This window comes from Vidua macroura, chromosome 3, assembly GCF_024509145.1.
Source record: "Vidua macroura isolate BioBank_ID:100142 chromosome 3, ASM2450914v1, whole genome shotgun sequence".
Lineage (NCBI taxonomy): Eukaryota > Metazoa > Chordata > Aves > Passeriformes > Viduidae > Vidua > Vidua macroura.
Window position 1 is genome coordinate 15,306,779 of NC_071573.1, and position 21,358 is coordinate 15,328,136.

General features: G+C 39.7%; 1 protein-coding gene across 2 annotated transcripts in view; it reads left to right on the plus strand.

Moving 5' to 3' along the window:
• The first annotated feature begins 935 nt into the window (after nucleotides 1-935).
• The window catches only part of MEMO1 (mediator of cell motility 1), a 29,692-nt gene continuing 9,269 nt past the window's right edge, over nucleotides 936-21,358 (plus strand). The window contains exons 1-7 of one of the 2 annotated variants that reach the window (XM_053972557.1): nucleotides 936-1,127; nucleotides 13,023-13,104; nucleotides 15,199-15,267; nucleotides 17,126-17,238; nucleotides 18,509-18,620; nucleotides 19,541-19,683; nucleotides 20,835-20,911. In XM_053972557.1, coding sequence (XP_053828532.1) covers nucleotides 1,067-1,127; nucleotides 13,023-13,104; nucleotides 15,199-15,267; nucleotides 17,126-17,238; nucleotides 18,509-18,620; nucleotides 19,541-19,683; nucleotides 20,835-20,911 — 657 coding nt within the window. In that variant the 5' untranslated portion in view covers nucleotides 936-1,066. The remainder of the gene's footprint in view (nucleotides 1,128-13,022; nucleotides 13,105-15,198; nucleotides 15,268-17,125; nucleotides 17,239-18,508; nucleotides 18,621-19,540; nucleotides 19,684-20,834; nucleotides 20,912-21,358) is intronic. The other variant, XR_008436126.1, reaches the window with a different exon arrangement.

The window sequence follows — 21,358 nt, forward strand, 5'->3', positions numbered from 1 at the left end:
GTTGCATCTCTCACGTCAGCAGCTCAAATTGCTTTTTCCCTTCCCCCTTTTGTACCGGCCATACTCCCCCTTTCAGTTCTGCCTCGTTAGCTATTTTGAGCCACGCTTGATGTCTCCATGGCAGCAGTCCATTCACCAGATAATTAAAAAAAAAAAAAAAAAGAAAAAAAAGCAAAAATTAAAGGGGTGGGGAAGTATTAAGCTGAGAAGAACCGGAGATTTCCACATAGCTATACTCCCATGGCCCTCGCTCCGTGCCACGCTGCCACGGGCGTCACGGCACGGGCAGCGAGGCGTAGGGAAGGATCCTAGTTCGGAAACACGGAGGCCCAGCAGAGCAAAATCCATGTTCCTAAAGATGCCTCTGGGAAACGGTGCCCCGTCCCACGAGCCCTCAGCATCCCAAGTGCTCGCAGCGGCCGTGCCGGGCGCGGGAAGCGGCGGAGGCCGGGGCGCTCCCGCGGGTCCCCCCGGGGGTCTGCCGGCCCCCCCGCCCCGCTCCCCTCACCTGACCCGCGCCCGGAATCTGCCCCGCCACCACGGAGACACGGCCCGGCCAATCAGCGCGCACGGCACCCATCACCATGGCAACGCGCCGCCCAATCAGCGGCGGCCTCCCCCACGTGGCCCCGCCCTTGCCCCGCCTCCTCGGGGCGGTGCCACACTTGTCAAAGCAGAGGGCGGGGCCGGCGGCAGTGAGCGGCCAATCGCGGTGAGGCTTTTGCTTTGGTGCCCAATGGGGGCGCGGCGCCCGCACGGTCCTTAGTCCACGGGAGCCGAGCGGGGCCAAACCCAGCTGCGGCCGCGGCCTCGTTCTCTCCGCGCCCCCCCACCCGCCGGCGCGGAGTTGGCGGCGGCGGCCTCGGGCTCTGTCCCCGCGTCCCCCCTCCGCGACCCCGCCCGGCCCCGCGCCCCCGGCCCGCGCCGCCCCGGCAGCGCCGCCTCCGCCCGCGGGGCCCGGGCCGTGCCGGGGGAGGAGGGGGAGCAGCGCCGCCGCCGCCGCCGCCGCGGGCGGCCCCGTCCCCCAGCGCCCCCCCCGAACACCATAGGCGGCTCCGGCTCCAAGATGTCCAACCGGGTGCTCTGCCGGGAGGCCAGCCACGCCGGCAGCTGGTACACGGCCTCAGGTACCGCCGCCGGGAGAGGGGAGCGGGCGGCGGGGGCTGAATCAGCACTTTGGGGCCGGCGGGCCGGTACCGGGCGCGGGGAGGGGCCGCCGGCTCCGCCCCCGCCGGCACATGGCGGGCGGCGGGTTGGGGGCTGCGGGGCCCGGCCGCCGGCGGGGAGCGGGCAGAGCTGGGGAGGGGGTGCCGCGGAGCACCCCGAACGCACCTGCCGGCCGCCGCTGTCCCTCCGGCCCGGGTACCTGCAGCGGCGCCTCTCGGCGGAATCCGGCGTTTGGTCGTCGCCGGGGATGGATCGGGGCCCCGGCTGCGCCTCGTGTGCCTGCCCTGCCCGGCAGCCGCGCCTCGCCGCAGCTCCGTGTGTCACGGCAGCGGGGCTGGAGCCGGCCCGGGGCTGTGCTTCGTGCCGGGTGCTGCTCTCCGTCGGAGCACACGGACGGATTTCCGTATTTTCAACTGCTCCTGGGGTTTATTTGTTTTGTTTTGTTAATTCCATGAGAAAATACCGCCCGTCTGGGGTTAGATGGCAGGAGGAAAGGTGTGAAAATAGGGAGGTTTATTTTACTTCTTGTCGAGGTGTGAAAATAGGGAGATTTATTTCTCTTTTTGTAGTCTAAGAAAACCTTCTATTTTTCCTTCCCTAGCGCTTTCTTTAGTAGGAGTGAAAAGTTACTAAGCAATAGCGCAGAGCGGCTCTATCCATTTAAACATGTGGTACTTGCAGAAGAATAGAAGAAAAACGTGGTGTATTGGAGGGCGAGCTACCGCTCTCCCCTCTCCTACGCCGAAAAAAAGGCAGAAACACGTAACGCTGGCTTTGATAGCACATATGCTTGGGGATAAGTTTTGTTTGGTTTTGGGGCAGAACCGCTTTTGTGAAAAGGATGCACATTTGTCTTTTCAGAGCTGTTAATAAGATTTGTAAGGGATGTTCTTTTACTGGCCCCGGGAGTAAAGATGATTACAAAACTGCAGGTGAACGAGCTTAGATGAACAAGAGGCTGTCGTAATGAGCAGTTCAGAGGGCTAGGGGGTACAATTGAAAATCAATCAAACCAAACAATGAAGTGTTGCATTCAGGATCCTAAATTAACATCTAAGAAGAATTGGATGTGAAAAGTCATATGCTTCTCTTGGCTAAAATAGATGTGGTTTCCCCTCTCCTCCAGGCAGAGGAGGCAAAAAATGAAAGAGAATAAAAGAAATGCAGGGAAGAGGGTAACACAGGAAGAGGTGGATTGTGTGATAAGTAGCTGGGCATCAAATGGTTGGGTAGGCATTTTGAGACAACAATAGAGGATGATTGTTTTCCTTCTGAGCTTAATATTCTAAACATAATTCTTTTGTCCATTACAAAACTGGCCTCAAATCTTTGTGCAGCTTGCAACTACGTTTATTTCCAATGATCTAGAAAGGTAGATAGTACTCCATTTACAGAAAAGATGTAAAATCATGTCAAAGGTGTAGATTTAACCATGTGCAAAGACATCAAAACATCAGAGCTTTGTGGTAATCACCTTGGTCTTGCAATTTATATTTTCATTTATGAGTAAGGCAGAAAACTGATCTGCGATATGGAATGGCTACATGACCTTACACACAGATTTTGTAGTTTGTTTGGTATTGGACTTCATATCAAGTTATTACTGGATACTTGAAGTAAGAATTTTCATTTTTTAAAAATAAGAGGCATGGATACTGTGTTTGACTCTTTTCTTTTCTGTGAAAATTCAGTGCATAATTTAGTTAGACTGCACTCTGGTAAGTGTGTGTGACTAGTTTGGCCAGTACTAGTTGTTTGTAGTAGGCCATCCAAAAGATGTTACTCCCATTGCTTTTGGGCAGCCCTCTGGCAGTTGCTTATTGAGGAGATGTGGGATGGTTGCCCAGACACACTGCATGAAAAAAAAAACCCCAAACTGAATCATGTTGTAATAATGAATTATGACAGCTGTGCTTGTGACAAGTTAAATTGTTACAGTGTGTATGGTGGGGGTAAGTGATGTTGCATAATCTGGGGATTTTGGAAGTGTTTTTCCTTAAATGAGCAAGGAGTATTATGTGTCTTGCTATAGAACTCTCTTCTGCTGTTTGCACTGGGTATGTGAGAGCAGGAATTTTGCCTGTTCAGCAAAGACTACCTATTTATTGCTTGAAAACTCATTTTGTGTGCCATTTAGGAAGGTCCTTCAAAACTCAAGAGAAAACAAATGGGGACCAAGAGGCTATGTGTTCATCGTAGATTTAACTTAAAATCTTCCTGTATTTCAGGCCAGACTCACATGTCAGCTGCTACCTCAAACTTGTAACATAGTCTCCTCAATTGTACTACTTGAAGAAAGTGGATTTTACCATGTGTTTTCAGCCTGCATAGCTTCAAGGCTGGAGCTGAGGCACGGATTGGTTTGAATTGTGATAGCTCTTCAGTGTGTTCCCATGGTTCTCTGGGGATTGTCTTTTCAAGTCCTCCTACGTCCTCTGTTCTTCGCGCTACTGTCTCGGCCCAGAAGCGATTTGCTGTGTTATATATAAACTAGTTAGCGTTTAAGCGTCCCGTTTCCTCCAAAACGCTCTCTTTCTACAGAGCTGACTACACAGGGTAAGTGGATGCCCTGGCTACCCTCATCGCTCTGTAGTTAAGATGACCCATCTGAAAGGGTAATGAGAAATGTGATTTTTTTTTTTTTTTTTTTTTTTTTTTACAGATATATTCAAAATCTTTACATCTGAAAGCATTTTTAAAGGGGTTGAATGAGGATAAGGTTTTTAAGTGGTAGTTTATCCTGAGGTGCCTGGTACCTAGGGCTAAAACATCAACACACCATCCAGGATGATGCATGGCATCCTGAACTTCAGAGGGGGTTTACTGCATAAGTGAAGCACCCATTACTATTTTTTAAAAAAATAGTTCTCGAAAATCTGACTGTAGAAGTCAGCTCTGGGAAAGAAGGGCCAAAGCCAGCTGAGGGGGAGGAAGACAAAGGATGGATCCAGGATGCAGTCCATTTTCTCTTTTTTTTTGTGGTCAGAGGATATTCTTAAACTGGGTTAGCTGTCTCCTGCACTGCAGGAGTGGAAGCAATATCGGAAGTGAAGCCACAACCAAGAGGGTGCTACTACTCTTCATGAATGGTCGATGCAACATGTGTAAGAAGGTTTGGAAGAAATGCCACTTCTTGTCTTTAGAGGCTGCTCATTTCCATGGGGCAGCAATTGTCTCAGCTGAAAATAGACCACTGCTTCATTTTCTCCAGCCATAGGCTGTGCACTGCTTAGGTTCTGTGTTGGAAAATATAAACATGCACTCCATTCTAGTATGAATACACACCTACTTGTTTGATGCTAATGAATGCTGTAGAGCAGGTTGGACTGGCTGGGCAATTATGCACATCCAGATGTGTTCACATGTTAGAATGTTTCATCTAAGAAAACAATTTTGTATTAGAGGGGAAGTTAGGTCCCAGGGAGAAAGCTCGCTGCTTCCTACTCAATAAAGCTGAGAAGGGGGCAAGAAGTGGAAGATGAACTTCACCATGACATTATAGCACTTGACTTCCCATATATTCTTCATTGTGTGCTGTTGTAACAAAAAAAAAAAAATCTAAAAATTAAGGTCTTTAAGAAGTTTCAGCAGATGAGTTCAGTATGACAATTTTAGCTTTTTTAATTAAAAAATGGTTGTCATCTCTTTCACCACACTAGAGGAAAGTTAATGCTCATTCCACATCAGTCAATGCAGCATCTTAATGAACTTGAGGTGTATACCTCTGGAGCATTTGATTGGCAGCAAACACAACAGTGAAGTCTGGTCAGTGGTTCCTCCTCCTACTTAGCAGCACCACTGAGCATGGAAAGCTTTACAGCCAAGCTTCCAAACTGAAACTGTGCTGTGCCCATTGCTGATAGTAGGCCACTGGTCTAAACAACCTTGTTCTTTACTTGTAGAGCTTGATCTACATGTCTGCTTTTAAAAAAAGTTAATGGTATATGACATGCCATTGCTTTTGTGGACTAGCAGCTTGGTGTATGCTGGCCACTGAAAACATCTGCAAAATTTAGATAAAAGCATACAATGTAAATAAAAATATCACACAGCACTGCTGTCATGTAGATTGTTTAAAAAAAAGAAAATACCATTCTCGTGTGGTGAAAAGTAGTACACTCACATTTATTTTTGGAAGAAAGTCCCAGTCCTGCTGTGTTAATTCAACCACCTAGTATCCAGATGTCTTGAGAAATTGATTTTTAACCAGCAGGTGGAAGAGGAAGATTAAGGACAACTTGAAACAAAAAAGGCATAATTTTCAATGTCTTTGAATGCAGGTAGACACATTCCTAGATACAAAAAAGCAGATGAAATGCAATGGAAATGACATGCTATCCTGAGCGTGGACTGTATGCAGGATAGGGGTGTTTATTCTTCGGTATGAGTAGATTCTGTAAGTGCTGGGCAGTTACTACTGTGGGAAATCAATCCATATGCTCCTGAAATGGGAATAAACATTAGCTCTGTGCATCTTTTTTTTTCCTCTGTAGCATGTCATGACAAGTGGGATGTCACATTATGGTGCTGAACGTGGCTTATGGGCTCACCGCTGGCCTCCCTTGTCTGTCCCTGGAAGTGCTAACTGAATACTGTGCTGCTCCTTATTAATGTGTGTTATAGAGTTCTTGTTTCAGCTTTGCCCCAGTCAGTGGCATGGTGATACAAGTAAAACATGAAGGTTTTTAGTAGGCTCTTCCAGGTTGCAGGAGTAAAAATCAAATTGAGAGTGTGTGTAAATACTAGATGATGTGAAACTTGCTGTGCAAAACAAGTTTGTTGTTGTATCAGTTAGGGCTTATTTCTCTACTTTCCCTGACCAAACTATAGTGGCCAGAGGTGTGCTGTTAGCCTGTGCCAACTTGTTTGAACTAAGAGAACCTTAATTTCCATAAGCTTATTAATGCAAATGGGAGTTGGCAGAGTAATTGCTGCGTCGAGGACTTGAAACACCATTGCTCTCATTGTCTAGAATGCTCTTTTTTATGATGAGCCAAGTAAATGGCCAGTAAATATTTGAGGAGACTTTAAGCTTAATGGTGCACTTGTGTTTAGAGTTTTCTGCTGCCCTACTTGTCAGCAAAAGAACCCCAAAGGAGGTGGGCAATGACATCTTCTTGCTGCCATTTCTAAAGATTAAGCTTCTAACTTGTTTGGACAAGAAATGCCAGAACTCTCTAATAACTGGCTGTTGTACAGCCAGCGATGTTTCAGCCTTGTCTTTTGGGCAGAAGTCTGCATGATGGTGTGTAGATCAGCAGGAAAAAAAATGCTTTGAAGATCTTCAGCAGATCAGAAAAGAAATGAAAAGGCAATTGTGTGCCATGAATGATCAGTTTAGAAGTTGCATTTCCCTCAAAGTTGGCCACTATTTTCGCACATTTGCAGCCCCTTCTATTCCTTTGTAATCCCCAGTAAGATTGGCATTAATACTTTTTTACTGCCTTTGTACCAAATACTGTTTCTTTCTGATGTCAAACCCCACTTACTCTTTTAGTAGCTTTGTGAGGTAGGCACCTTCAAGGTGCAATAGCAGTGTGATTCTGAGTCAGTAAAACTGTTCTCACTTGTGCCTTCTGGGGCTTGAGTGCCCTGAGGAGTGATGTGAGTGTTCATTTCAACGAATAGTGCTGTAATCCCAGCATTTGTATGCTTGTTGGCATGAGCTGGAACTTCTCATCAGCACTAGAGAAAGTGTGTACATCAGTTACAGCTGTTTCTACCTTGCCATGATGTTGCTGAATGCATGTAATCCATTCCCCAAGCCTGCTGCCCACAGTTTCTAAGGGCAGATGCTGCTGCTGGGTTTATTGACCCTGAATGGCTGCATCCTACGTTAATTCAGGGCAGAATCTCTTCTCTGTAGTGTGTTGGATATGGGTCTCTGTAGCAGCTGAAGTGGTCAGAAGATAATCACATGTGACTCTGTGTGGTTCAGACTACGAATGCAGACAAGGGGTTGAGAAAGATGTTCTCTATGCCATAGAAGAGTCTATAGAAGTGGTTTACTGTGGCATGCCAAGAACCCTGGCATATTCCCCAAAACTGGAATAACTCATCACAGTTCGTTATAAATGTAATGTAGAAGTAGTGAATCATCATGTTGTTTGTAGATGGTCATAGACAAATGGATCCAGGAAAATATAGAAAAAGCATGTGGGGGGTCACAGAAATGAGATGTGGTTTAGTGGTGGACTTGACCGTGTTAGGCTTATGGCTGGACTCTATGATCTTAAAGGTCTTTTCCAGCCTGAATAATTCTATGATGTCTTGTAGTAAAAGGAGCTTTCTACAGTAGCAAGATAATTAATGTACTGATCATGAAATCTTAATGTTGTGACATTAGCTGAAGCATTACAAATACAGCTGTTAAGTTCTTACCTTGCAATCTGTGAACAACTAATCAGTGTCTTACAAATTCATCAAGTATTTGCTTTGCAATGTTAAATAGCAAATGTAATCTCTCTCCCTTTGGTAGTTTATCTTTTTTTAGGCTTTTTAGGGGGAATCTGGATGTGTCATTACTGACTCTTTTATTAATTAAACATGGAACACGGCATTAATATGCAGACTGTATTATTTAGCATTATATACTGAAAAAGCATACTGGAATAATTTGAAATACAATTTCTAGGCTATTATTTCTATCTGAATCACTTAAATACTGTCAAAATTAACATATTTCAAGAAAAGAATGTAGAATCAACTTTCACTGTACAGTTGGAATTGAAAAACATTTTTATATTTGGTGTAGTTGTGGTATCATTAAAATAGGCCTGTAAGTATCACTTAGTGAACACTGTCACAAATTTAATTTACATTTAGTGTGTGTTAGAGCCAAAATCATTCTCAGAGGTATGGAACAGAACATCATTTGTTTGGATCTCTGAATGACCTAGGTACTAAGGTTTTTTATGAAGCTATGTAGATACATGTTGGTTGATATTCTTAATGAGGGGCATTATAGTTTGATTTTTTTTTTTTTTTAAATTCCTGCCAACTTTCAGTAAAGGAAAATCAATAACTAGTTGAGTACTGGAGAACTGGGGCATGCAAGTAAGAACTGCCACCAAAGGAGATTTTGATGTCTGTTTCAGTGTTTCTGTTGTGGCTTCAGTTTTATTTTCCCCCATTCAAGCACTACTTGCAGTTTTAGTTCCATCTTACAATGTGTATACATAGGAATTAATGTGGCATTGGTGTAATCTCTATTTGTGTCTTAATTTTCCCCCAGGTTCTTGTTTGCATTGGTAAATTTCTGCATTGCCTATAGTCTGATTTCGCTGTTTTATCAATATTGGAGGAGAGTATATGCTAGCAGTGGAGAATGTGCCCATTAACGTGAGTTGTTGGAAATCACCTTCTATTCCTGACAAATCCTAGTCTTTGCATAGCTAAAACTTGCTCTTTATTCAAGGATTTGGCTTTTGTTGCGTTGGAAAACAGGTATTGTTTTTTTTTTTTTTCCAGTGTGGTCTGTATTTTTTGAAAAATCTTTACACTTTATGCAATTTTAACTGTTGGTCCTCTGTCATGTTTCAGATTTCAGTTTGCCTAACAATTTAGTGTTTCAGATTCACCTTCGGAATTATGAAGAAAGGCATTCCCTTAGTTCCAGTTACTAAACAAATTGTATGCCAGCCCCCAGGGTTTCATGATTATTTTGATTTTTCTAACACTCTGCAGGAGTAAAGACTTACTCAGTTCTTACCACACGTTGTAACATTTATTAGGAGTGTTTTTAAGGTGTAGACTATTCTCATCAATGGGAAAAGGTAGTTAAAAAGTGGAAGACTCAAAGAAGGGTGGTGGCTCCTATAGGTAGGAGACATTCTTGGACAAGTAAAAGCTGTCAAGACTGGAGACTGCAGTGTTACTGTCATTGTGCTCCAGCATTACTTGCCTTGCTGTGAGTGCTGTACACATACAGCCAAGGTGGACCTGAGCAGTTTTCCCTGGTGCTGCTCTAAATTTTGATTGAGGTTTATGCTTCTCCAATTAAAAAAAGTATTCACTGAGACTGAGGATTCAGAGCAAACACTGAGTCTTCCCTACCAGGCTGAAGAAGTATGTTTTGTATGCGTAATGTTGGCTGAAGGAAAAGGAGCAAAATGCCATTACATTGTGTTGATACTTGGCGTATAAGCACTTCAGCCTCACCAACAAGGTGAGGTTGGCTGTGGAAAGAATGTGCTGGTTTTGCTTAACCTATAAAGTCTGGACCGTGACAGCTGTAAATTGGGATGTTGAACTTGTCTTGAGTCAGTACCAGATGCCTTTGCGTTATTATTCCCTGGATGACAATGGCATGCAAGTAATGTGGAAGGATTCTTTCTTACTTACTACAGAGCTTTGTGATGGGATAATGTTTATTGTTAAAATAAGCTGTCCTTTTAGGCAAGATAATTGAATAAATGCTGCCTGTAGTTGTTTCCATAAATTTGCCTAGTGGAGACTTGGTCTGTGCTTGCAATTATTTTAAACCTTGGCGTAACTTCAACTGGTTTTCCAAACAAAACAGGATGTGAAATATCCACAGGTAATGTCAGAAATCTTTAGTTACACACCTATGTTTATACCTGACTTCATAGGATTGAAATGCAGATCCTAATGTTACATACTTCAGTGAAGCTCATATTTTGCTCCTTAACCTTCTTTTGATCAATGAAAGGTCTGCTCTTACAGTATCTTACTGCTAAAGTATACTGATTGTTGTTGCATCCAGAAATTACATCCATAAGGTTTTCTGCCCTTCTGTCTGGGTTAGCCTTAAAATCCCTGTTGCTCTCATCCTGCCAGCTTTCTCAAGAGGAGCTTTCCACCTGAGGCTCACGGAGCTAGGACCTGTTTTACTTCCCACCAAAACAGCAAGAGGTTACATGGGTGGCAGTGCTGTTCACTGTCCATGCTGGTCAGCTGAGGAGATGCATAGTCACTGGATTGTCTTGATGACTGCTTTTCCAGTTAAGCTTCATTTAAATATGAACAAAACTTCTTTATGAAGAAGTTACTCATGTACTACAATACAATTCCATATGGCAGAGCACAGGTACTGTGATAGTGTGGATTTATTTATATTTTGTATAACCAATTCAAGTATTTTGACTTTAGCCTTAAGAATTCTCATGTTTGAGAATTTGGAAGAAAAACTTCTCTGAAGAGTTCAAGAAAAAGTTTGTGCTAATTTGGTAACAAGAAAATTACAGTTCTAGAGTATCCCTCTTAAAGTATTTGTAAGCATAGGAAGCTACAGGTAGGCTATACTTTTGTGAATTAATGTGGGTGCTGTTTGATTTTTTTTTTTTTTTTTCTTTTGCTAAAAGGTCATGGATCTGTTGTACTCTCCATTCTCTCTCTGTTAGTCCCCTGGAGAGAGAAATATGATTGCATATTTTATTAAAGTAGTGCAGATAAGTTGAAATGAAAGTTTACATTAGATCAAAATTAATTATTTAAACAGGCACCTTATACTTGGCATTAAAGGGTATTACTTGGTCCTTAAATAAACACTAGCAGAAATTTCATCCCTTGGGTCATACAGATCTGTTATTTTACTGCCCCTAGGAAGAAAATGTTAGTTAGGGTGTGTGTCTGTAATAGCAGACTAAGCAAACCTGGGCATCTTACTCCGCTACTATACTCTAAGATTGGAAATTGTAGTCAGATTCGACCAATCATGAAATTTTAGACTATTACCAGATGTTCTGACCTTTGTCTTTAAACTGTTCAGCAGGTTACCTGATTTATCTCAACCAAGGGCAAATCGCCTTAACCACATCCCTAGTGAAAAATCCTTGCTAAGGAAGGGATGGAGGAGGGCTAAGCACAGTGTCTTGCAGGGGAAGAGTTCCCCTTGGCTTAACAAATGCTGTCACTTCTGCAGCTGTGTTGCCTATTGAGGAGAATGGGTCAGGTGGGGCAAAATAATGTTTAAGTCTGGGTAGTCAGTGTTGGGAAAAAAAAGTGTCCTCTTAATGAACTTCATTCAGAAAGTATTTTATCTTTCTATTTTGGGAGAATTAGGAAGTAAAAACATTTTTTAGGTGATTTGTTTCTTCACTGAAGTATATAACAAATAGAAGTGGTAATACTGTAAAAGAGTACTGTTTTGTTAGTCTCCTATTATCTTAGGAGGAGGGTGAAAATAGAGACCTATTTATTTTTATTTAGCTTCTCCAATAGCCTCCATTTTCTAAGATGTCATTATGCTTATCTCTATTGCGTGTCAGCTGTTCGTAATTTCCCGAAGCAACAGAAGCAGCAGAACAAAATTGGTATGTGGTGGAATTTTTATAACAATTTCATCATTTCACAGTCACTGTATTACATGAGTGACAGCAGCTGCTCTGTCATTCTTTCACCTTGTTAGAGTTGTAGACAGTAACTAAGGCTTTCAAGGTGTAATAGAAGGCTTAGGAAAATAATGCTGCACATGAAGTTCACTTCCTTCATGTAAGAAGGTAGGGCTCTTCAGAACTACAGAAGTTGTCCTTTTTCAATGAGCCATGGATTTAAGTTTTGTATAAAAACTAATGACTTCAATACCTCTATCCTTCATACCTGTATTTTCTAGGGAAAGCTTTTTGACTATCCCTGGTCAGGGACTGATTGGATTCTGCAAAAGTTGACATCTTTTCTCTCATTCTCTGTGCTTCTTGTCAGCCTTTTGGAGAGCTGTCAGCCCTTGTCAGGGCTGTTTGGAATGTATCTGTGAAATGGCTTCAGGTAGTTAATTTGGTTTTGACTTACACTGCCAGTTGGTAGTTCAACACCTGTGTGGGGAAGATAGAAAGATCTACAATGTGCATGGAAGAAGAAAAGCAGCTTGCTGCACTGTACTTTACAGATAAACTCTGCTGGCATAGGGTTCTGTCAAAAGCATAGTATCAGTTGAAAAAAGTGCATCTATTTTCTTTGTTAATGCTATGTTACTTGTAATAATAAGATAGAATGTTGTATGGTATTTGCCAGACTTGCTTCCTGAAGGATAGCTTAACATCAGGAAGTTTTCTTGTGATGGGAAATAATCAAAATGTGGTTTGTTTGGTTTTGGGTTTTTAATGTTGTTTTTCTAGAAAGCTTTTTTATCATCTGTCAGGTGATTGATTTAAGAATATTTGCTACTTGTTGAGGTACAGAACTTAGTTTAAAAAAATTTAAATTCTTCTTAGGCCAGTTATCAAAGTTAATGTTGACTAAGTTGTCATGTACTTGTAGTATATGTTGATTGACCAGAAGTTAAGGTGTTAGGATAAGCATAATGTCTTCTCACTTTTAGCTTTTTCCTGTGCATTTACACATTTTCCAGGTTACAGTGTTTTGTATCATGATCTTGTACTTGCTTAATAAAGGATTTATTACCATAGTCAATGGCTATCATGCAAGTGTCAGGCCTTTGTATTATATCATCTTATGACATTGGGCTCTCTTGATAAAGATCATAACTTTTTATTTCTGAGTTCTGCAATTTCGGTTATGAGAGGAAAGAGTCATCTGTTAGTGACTCTTGAAATCAGCAGCCATTCTTTCAAATGGTGAAGTGGTGTATTCTTTAGTCCCCACAGAGCAGGAAACAATAAGTGTGTGTTTGGATGTGTAATAAATGAACTTCCCAGACCAGGAGGTTGAAACTTTCTTACTGTAACCTTCAACTTTACAGGGTTGGGGTTTCTTTTTGTTGTTGCATTGGGTATTTTGGGGGAATGTTTTTTTCTGTTGGTTTGTTTTTAGATTTAAACCCAACTTTGAATGTTTAAGATGACTTTTAAATCTGCTGGACTTTCAAGCTTTATTTGTGAATTTTTGGGATGTATTAAGTTCTTTTATGGCTTCAGTATTTCCATGTCTCTTCACAGGACCCCAGCTGAATGCACAGCTAGAAGGTTGGCTTTCTCAAGTACAGTCCACAAAAAGACCTGCAAGAGCCATTATTGCACCGTAAGTTTGAAACAGAAGTTCAGTATATCTAATACTTGTTTAAATGCTCTTTTTTTTTTTCCCTGGTGATTTTGAAAACTGTTTAAAGCTAGTATTTAGCTGAAAGAAGTGTTGTATGATTTCTAAATAAGTATTTTGGATATAGCATAGAATGGTAGAAATCTGTGCAATTTGGATGTATGATTAGCTTGCTTTTGGTGATGGACTGCACAAATATTTGTTTGTGATCCAATAAGATGGTGGGTAAGAGTTATATTAATGAGAAAAGCAAAACCCCTCCAATAACAGAAAAAAAAAAAAAACAACCCCAAAACAAAATAAGCAAAGCAGGTACATCCCTCACAGCCCCTAAATAAAATTTAGCAGAGCTTAAAAACAAAAAGCAATTAAACAATATTCAACTATCCGACATGGTTTACCCTTGTTATTTTAGTTTGGTTTTGTTTGAGCTATTTGTCCACAGGTAAAATAGGGATCATCTGAACAATTTAGGGAGAACTCAATTTCTTGAAGATAGCTGAGACATATAATGACAAAAGTATGTTGGTCATTCCAAGTAATAATGAGTTGGAAGGAAACACTGGAAAAAGCACCTTAAATATGATGTTTTTCCTGTGCTAACATAGCACTGTCATAATGTTTGAAGTATTGTGTAATACTATTGAGTGTGCAGAAGAAATTGTCCCACATCTGCCTTAGTCTTTCTTGCAGGAATGTCAGGAAAGAGACCATTCAGCTGCAGATTATGTAGTTTGGTTCTTTTTCCAGAATTGATGGGGTCTCCATGTGATCTCATCGTATTTTTTCGTTAACTGTGCCCTTTTTTTACCACCTGTGAAATGGGGTATGCTTAATATTTTTGTAGAAGATGGAAGAAGCCTTTAGCAGAGGGAACATTTCAGCAGGCTCTTTTGACATTGTCTAATAACATACCTTGCCCATTTGTGAGGCCTCGGTCTCCTGTTTCTCCCCTTAGCATGTATGCTAATACTTTCCTGAGCTCTTTAGAATGAGTGAGCTAAGAGATGAAGTAAAATCCCAGGGTCATTTTGAAGGTAACTTGCTCCAGGTATCAGTTTGTGGATGAATATAGATGTATCTGAGGATACATATGTATAAATACATATAAAATCTTTCAGTGCTCTCAATGGGAACTTGTATCTTCAAACATCCTGTATACCTCAGGGCTTGCAGCATGCATCATTCTCAGTGTCATTGTGTAAAGCTGTGGTGTGGGCATACTGCTGAGTGACCAGGAGCCATTTTCTGCCACTTGACCTGGGACTCTAGGAATGAATGTTCTATGAAATTAATGCTTTTAGCAGTGTAATGTGAATTTTCACTCATTTTAATGGGCTTGAAGAGAATAGTTCTTCAGATTTGAAAGCAAGATTTGAAATAACTAGTCAAAATAACTATAAATTGTTTTGGACCACACACAGGAAAAGAGGTTGAGAAAGGACCAGACTGATAGGAAATGCCAGACTGATAGGAAATGGTGAAGCATATAGCTTATTCCCTGAAGTAAAAGCTAGCATGCTGCCCTCCACTCCTTTCCATGTGCTTGTTCATTCTGTTGCTAAGTTATTTTTCAATGACAGAGCATTTTTATTTTCTTTATCTGCTGTGACATGTAGTTCTCTCTTTGCCAAGACCCCTCTACTGTCATTATATCCAGTTACTGGAGTGTGGTTAGAAGAGCTTTCTCCAACAGTTTGCCACTCCCTTGTTCACTGGCTGCACTGTTAGCATTATCATGAGCTTTGGATAACAGGCAGTTGTGCAGTCTGCATACATCCTTTACAGATAAGGAAAGGTCCTTTGATCTGGGGGTTTCCTGACTGTTCAGTGGTCACTGATAGTTTTTTAACTGGTCGGTAAATGGTCACTGCCAGTTCTTCAGCAAATACGTGTCTTGTGTGAGCAATACTGCAGCAGTGCTTTCCTGCTCTTTCAGGAGGTCTGGATCACTCTTACAATTTCTAGTTCACTGGGGACAAAAAATAAATCCTGAGAGATTAACACTGAATATCAATATATTTAAGATGTTAAGCAATATTTAAATCTTAATGTTTTGCACACTTTGGTTTGCAGCCATGCAGGATATACCTATTGTGGATCTTGTGCAGCCCATGCTTACAAACAAGTGGATCCCAATATCACGTGAGTATTACAGCTTTCTTTACAAAGCCTGAGACCCTGAGGTTGCAATTCTCTGATAAGTGGAGTGTTCTTGTTACATTCTTACATCTTGAAGTACTCACACTTAAATTTTGTAATTTTTTTTAGCCTTCTATGCATCACTTATGTTTTAAATCATAAATGTTCAAATTGGATCTAACCAAAGGAGGGAAAAAAGGAATATTGTTAAAATAATTGGTAACTAACTTTTTACAAGGGAGGGATTAAAGACTTGACAGTTTATTACTGATGTTCCACTGTTTTTATAAAAGCCCAAACTAGTTTTGCTGGATTTTTTTTGATTTTGTTTTCAGATTTTTTTTTTTTTTTTGTTATTGTTGGGAGGTTTTGTTTGTTTTATTGAATCTATTAAAACACTTAATATACTTCACCATGATTCTGCATTGGTTTTTTAGTGCAGGATTATGGGCTGAATACTGCCAGGATTCTCTTCTGCTGTGGAGGAAGTGACCAGTATGTTTATGAAAGTTAATTGTTCCAGTAATTTTAAATGGACTTTTGTTTCTTACAAGTTTAAAAAGAGAAAAAAACCTCAACATGCTGTTGTAGTCTGTGTCTACCTCTGAAAATTTGAATCCAGTTTTTTTTTGATAAAGGAATATAATTTTTATGTTCTGCTGACTGCAACAATTTTTTAATGACAAAAATTTAAAACGTCTGCAGTATTTACTCAAAGTATGTATTTTGCAATGCTAAATAGAAACTGGCTAGGCTTACCAGTTGTTCATAAGATAACACGCTGTAATACTCTTCAAAGACAATGGTTTTAGTTCTTTCTAAGCTATTGCAAATGATGTGAAAATAGTTCATGGTATAACAGATACCTAGTTTCTCTAAAATTTCTGGAACAAGCTGCATTCCCTAGGTTCCCTGATAAGGAATTGGTTGAAGTTGCTGCATCATTTGCTTTTTACTGCATGGCTTGTTTAGAACTCATCTTTGGGCTAAACTATTGCATATTTGAATATTTGATTTTATTAGCTTTGCAGGGAGTTTGTGTTTTAGTATACCTTGTTATAGTACTCCCCGTGTAAGGGATTAAGAAAACCAAACTCTCAGAACTTTACATGTCTTCCACCCATTTAATACAGTGCCAGAAACAAGACAGTATCATCCTGAATCTGAAAAGCTGAATTGCCTATATTTTTTTTTAAGTCATGTGGCAGGAGACCCTTAACATCTAATCAAGAGCCAGGAACTGTGGACTTGATGAAATAATGATGCCATGACATGTAAAAGGTTGCAGTATCAGCTAAAGTTATGGATGTGCTGGTCCAAGTCTCTGTTGTTGATGCAACAGCAAAAAAGCCATAACATGTAACAACATAAACCCAGCATTTGAGAAGGACTTTAATTTAGTTAAACCTAAGTAAGGCTAATCAAGTAAATAAGTGAAAAACTCTGAATAGATGATAAACGCATAATTGTTATTTGATCTTGTATTTATTGAAGGTGCTGAGTAGCTGGAGGTTGTGTTGATTCAAGGAGAGAATTCAAAAATCTGTTCTAAGTGGCTGTAACACATCATTCAGCCTCCAAATGAGTGAAGTCAGACAAATTTCTAGCTGATGAGTGCCCTCTGATATATAACCTGCTTAAGAGATTTAAGGCTAGAGCATTACTGATCTCATGATAATTCCTGAGATACCAAGCAAGGTTGGGCCGTGGATTGATGTGGGGTCTTACTGACAAGGGAGTAAAACTGTTGCAGCCATGAGAAAGTATCACTTTGTATGCTCTTATTAAACTTGTTACTCTAAGCTGAGTTGCTGTACAATTGCAGTTGTCTAATTGTGGCCTTCTGTGTTAATTGTTGTAGCCGAAAGATTTTCATTCTTGGGCCTTCCCATCACGTGCCCCTCTCCCGATGTGCACTTTCCAGTGTGGACATTTACAGAACACCTCTGTATGATCTTCGAATTGACCAAAAGAGTAAGTGCATTGTAGAGCTTGGACATCATTGAGGCTTGGCTGTTGACTGTGGTACTGCAGTGCTGAGGACTTTCTTCTTGTTGGGCACTTCCTTGCTGTAAGTGGCATACAAGTGCAAATCTGGTTTTAGTGCAAAAAAAATGAACTTCTGAATGATCCTGGTTATTTCAGACATGGTCACATTATAACCATAGTGTCTCTCTTCCTTCTGGCAAGAATTCTAAATTTTTGCTTATCTTTTCAATTTTGAGTGTTACTTCAAATAATAACTCACTGAACATCTTTTCCATTCTCCTGTTAAGTGTTATGGCTGGAAATAAAGGTTCTTCAGTTGGTTTGAGTTTGATTTCTCATAAAAGAATAACAGAGAAACAAAAAGTTGTTTTTATTGGGCTTGCATGTGACTTTCTAACTTGCAAACTTAGAAACTGTTAGTCCATGAAATGCCAGTCTTTTGAACTAAGTGCAATGAAGATTAATTTGATATTTTTGGCTTTTATGTAATTTGAGGTATACCTAAGTGATATGGTATCTTTTTCAGAAGGGCTAATTAGCAGACATCTTGTGTTTCATTGTAACTGTGATTAAGCAAGCTAATTCAGGCTTTTTACATGGTGCCTGCAGAATTTTCTTAGGTGAGAAATGTTTTGCTTTCTGTAGAGCTCCTTTATGGAGGCGAGAAGGAGGCACAGCCCTACATCAAATTCATCTTCCAGTGGAGAATTTTCAGAATATGGAGATGACTTTGTATACTCTCAAGTACGCTTGAGAGTAGAAAAGATAACTTTACAAATGTGGATTACTTCATCAGTTGTGGTTGTCTCTATATTTCATGATTCAGTCAATCATCAATTAAATAGTAAATTGAACAATAGCTCATCTGATTTTTTTTTTTAACGTATAATGGGCAGTTCATGAAAACAAAAATTAATTGACTGTGCAAATGCATGTATATTTTCAAATGTGTTTTATTTGTGTAATTAAATTTTGTATCATGACTGAAAATCTTTTTCAATATACTAGTAAAGTCACTGATTTAACACATTTTGTAGACTGAATCAGTTAGGCTTGTATTTTAATGACTTGAACATAATTTTATTTCTGAATTTATTTAGAAACAAGTGGTTTATGATAGCACTTCGAGGCAAGTAATTTTTTATAGTGGGTATGTTCTGATAAAGGTACACTGTAGCTTGCTTTTTGCACTTGAAGTAGTTTTCAAAAACAAGCAAAAAAAAATTAGTAAAAACTCATCTTTAATTCTTTTCAGTTTATGGAGAATTGTGGAAGACTGGAATGTTTGAGCGCATGTCCCTACAGACAGATGAAGATGAACACAGTATTGAAATGCATTTGCCTTATACTGCTAAAGCCATGGAAAGGTACTAGGCTAATTACTTCTACAAGAATGAACATTATGTGCATTAAATATTTGAGCTACCGTGAAGTGCAGTAGGAAATAATAATACATTTTATGGCACAGAAGAGCTTATGGTGTATGTAATGCTCATACTTCCCCATCCCCAATAAAAATTTTGGTAAGGAGAGGGTCAGAGACTAGGATAAGTTGCTGTAGTTGAAACTGTGAGCAAAGCAAACATGTAAATAATGAAGTTATAACACCTCTTATAAACAGGTTTACTTAATAGAGTTAATATTAGATGTGCTTTCATGAACTTTTTTCAATAGCTGATTTTTCCCCCTACTTTTCCAGGCATCTCTGAAAGAAGTTCAAATAGTTTTCTGTGGGATTTTAAGTTGTTTGGAGCCAAATTCAATATTGAAATCAGGGGTGTGTTTATAGCTGCTGTTTCAGATGTTTGCTTTAAATAAAAATTGTCAATCTATGTTGGGCTTTCTTCCCTAAGATGTGCCCCATCCCCCCTTTTTTTTTTTTAATTGCCATTGTGTTTTGAATTTTCCTTAGAGTATCAGTATATACTTGGGTACTTTGTTGAGCATTTTCATATATGTTTCATTTACTTTGGAGAATTACCCAACATGCAGCATCTACACAGGAAAAATTTAATTCTTACTTCATTGCTGATTTCACTGTGTCTTTTCTTTTTGTTTGCCTGGTATTTTTACTTTGCAGCAGAAAGAAATACTGGTTTTGGGGGTGTGCGTTTTCTGAAATTGAAGTACTTTGAGGTCCTAAAACAACATCCTGGTATAACCTTACCAAATTGTTATCCTCAAATCAATAGCAATCTTTTAGACCATTCTGCAGTTTCAGTTAGCAAGCCCTGAAAAAATCTTCAGATGTTACTTGAATTACAACCTTTTTTCTTTTGCTTATAAGCCATAAGGATGAGTTTACTATTATTCCTGTGTTGGTCGGAGCACTGAGTGAGTCAAAAGAGCAGGAATTTGGAAAACTCTTCAGTAAATACCTAGCTGATCCTAGTAATCTCTTTGTGGTTTCTTCTGACTTTTGCCATTGGGGTAAGTTTCATATCTTATGATAAGAGTATATTCAATAATTTTGTAGCTATTTTCAAATAATGTATTTTATTAAACATTGAACATTTTAACTTCTGGTAAATTCATTTTTGCAACTTAAATGCCTTCATAAAGTTAAAAAAGTCTTTAAAATCTGGAATAATAGGTAAAAATATTAATGTGATAATGTGTTTTCAGTGTAGTGGAGGAAATAAATGGTGAAGGTGTGTGGATTTATATGCATCTCTTTACTGTTGCAATGAAGTAATTGTCTGAAGTTGCTTGCTCTTTTTACTCTTCTTTTAAGCACCTCAAAACAACTTTCAGAACTAATTAGCTAAAAATTCACTGGGCATGGCCACATTCCTCTGGCACAAATAAGTTTTATATGTTTTACTGCTGGGTGAGATAGCAGATGGGTTATTTATGCCAATTCACCAGTGCTACCCCAGTTCATCTTGGTGACAGAGCTACAAAGACTCCAGAAGCCTTGACTTCTGCCCCGCTTTTAAATTTTATTTTTCTTTTAAGTGTAATAGTAGCTGGAAAAGTGACTGCTTCAGAAAGATATGTGACACAAGAGACCTTCTTCCTTTTTTTTTCCATTGTCATCTTTGGTCAACTTAATTAAGTGCATGTTTCACTCATCTTTGAATTGTGGAGTAGGTGGAAGGTGTATATAAGAATGACCTGGTTCTGTTGTGGCTAATGACCCATCTAGAACTGCTCATTGAATTATTAGTTTTTTCTTTTAACCTTCATTTACTGTGGGTATTGTTGTGCAAGCAGAAGTAGCCTGACTCCATGGCTGACTTTGTCAAGAGGGATAGCAAAATGAAATGTTGCTTTACTTCTTATTTTACAGAATTAGAGTCTAAGGCAATAAGAGGCAATTAGTGAGTGATACTTCAGTGTCAGTTCTGCATAGTAGATTTCTTTTTAGGAATATAGCCACCCATCATGTATTTTTTTTACTTTACTTCTGGGCTGCTACTTTGATTGCCCTAGAATTTCCTCACTGGAGCTAAAAAGTATAAAATAAATGAAGATTACTACTTTATAAATATTATACTTTCAAATATTTAGTAAGTATTAGGGAGTGGTTTAGCTACAATTTTTCCCTTTTTTATTTTATACGTGATTTTTGTTTCAAGGTCAGAGGTTCCGTTACAGTTACTATGATGAATCCCAAGGAGAAATTTATAGATCCATTGAGCACCTAGATAAAATGGTAAGTTTTCAGATTTGGTGGAACTAACTAACAAATTTCTCCTGTACATTCCATTTATTTGAACACTTGAGAAATTTTTCTAACAAGATATTATAGATTAGCTATTTTATTGAATGTATAATTTTCCTTTGTTTACCGCAATAAGAATTTAGCTGTTGGTTTTAGCTAGTATCGTCCCTTTTACTGACTGCACACAATTATGTTGTGGGTATAAACTAGTAAGCATAATTAATGAGAGAAAAATGCATGTTCACCTACCTAAAAATGCCCTAATGTAATTTCTGTCTACATACCCTCTTATGTTTTTGAAAAGCAATAGAAATTATGCATGGAAAACTGTGGTAGTTGCAGCTTGATAGCTGTGATACCTGCATATGGAAACAGCATTGTGATTATGCAAAGGTTTCAGCAACATCCATTTGGAGGAGGAGAGGCTGTAGGGCATTG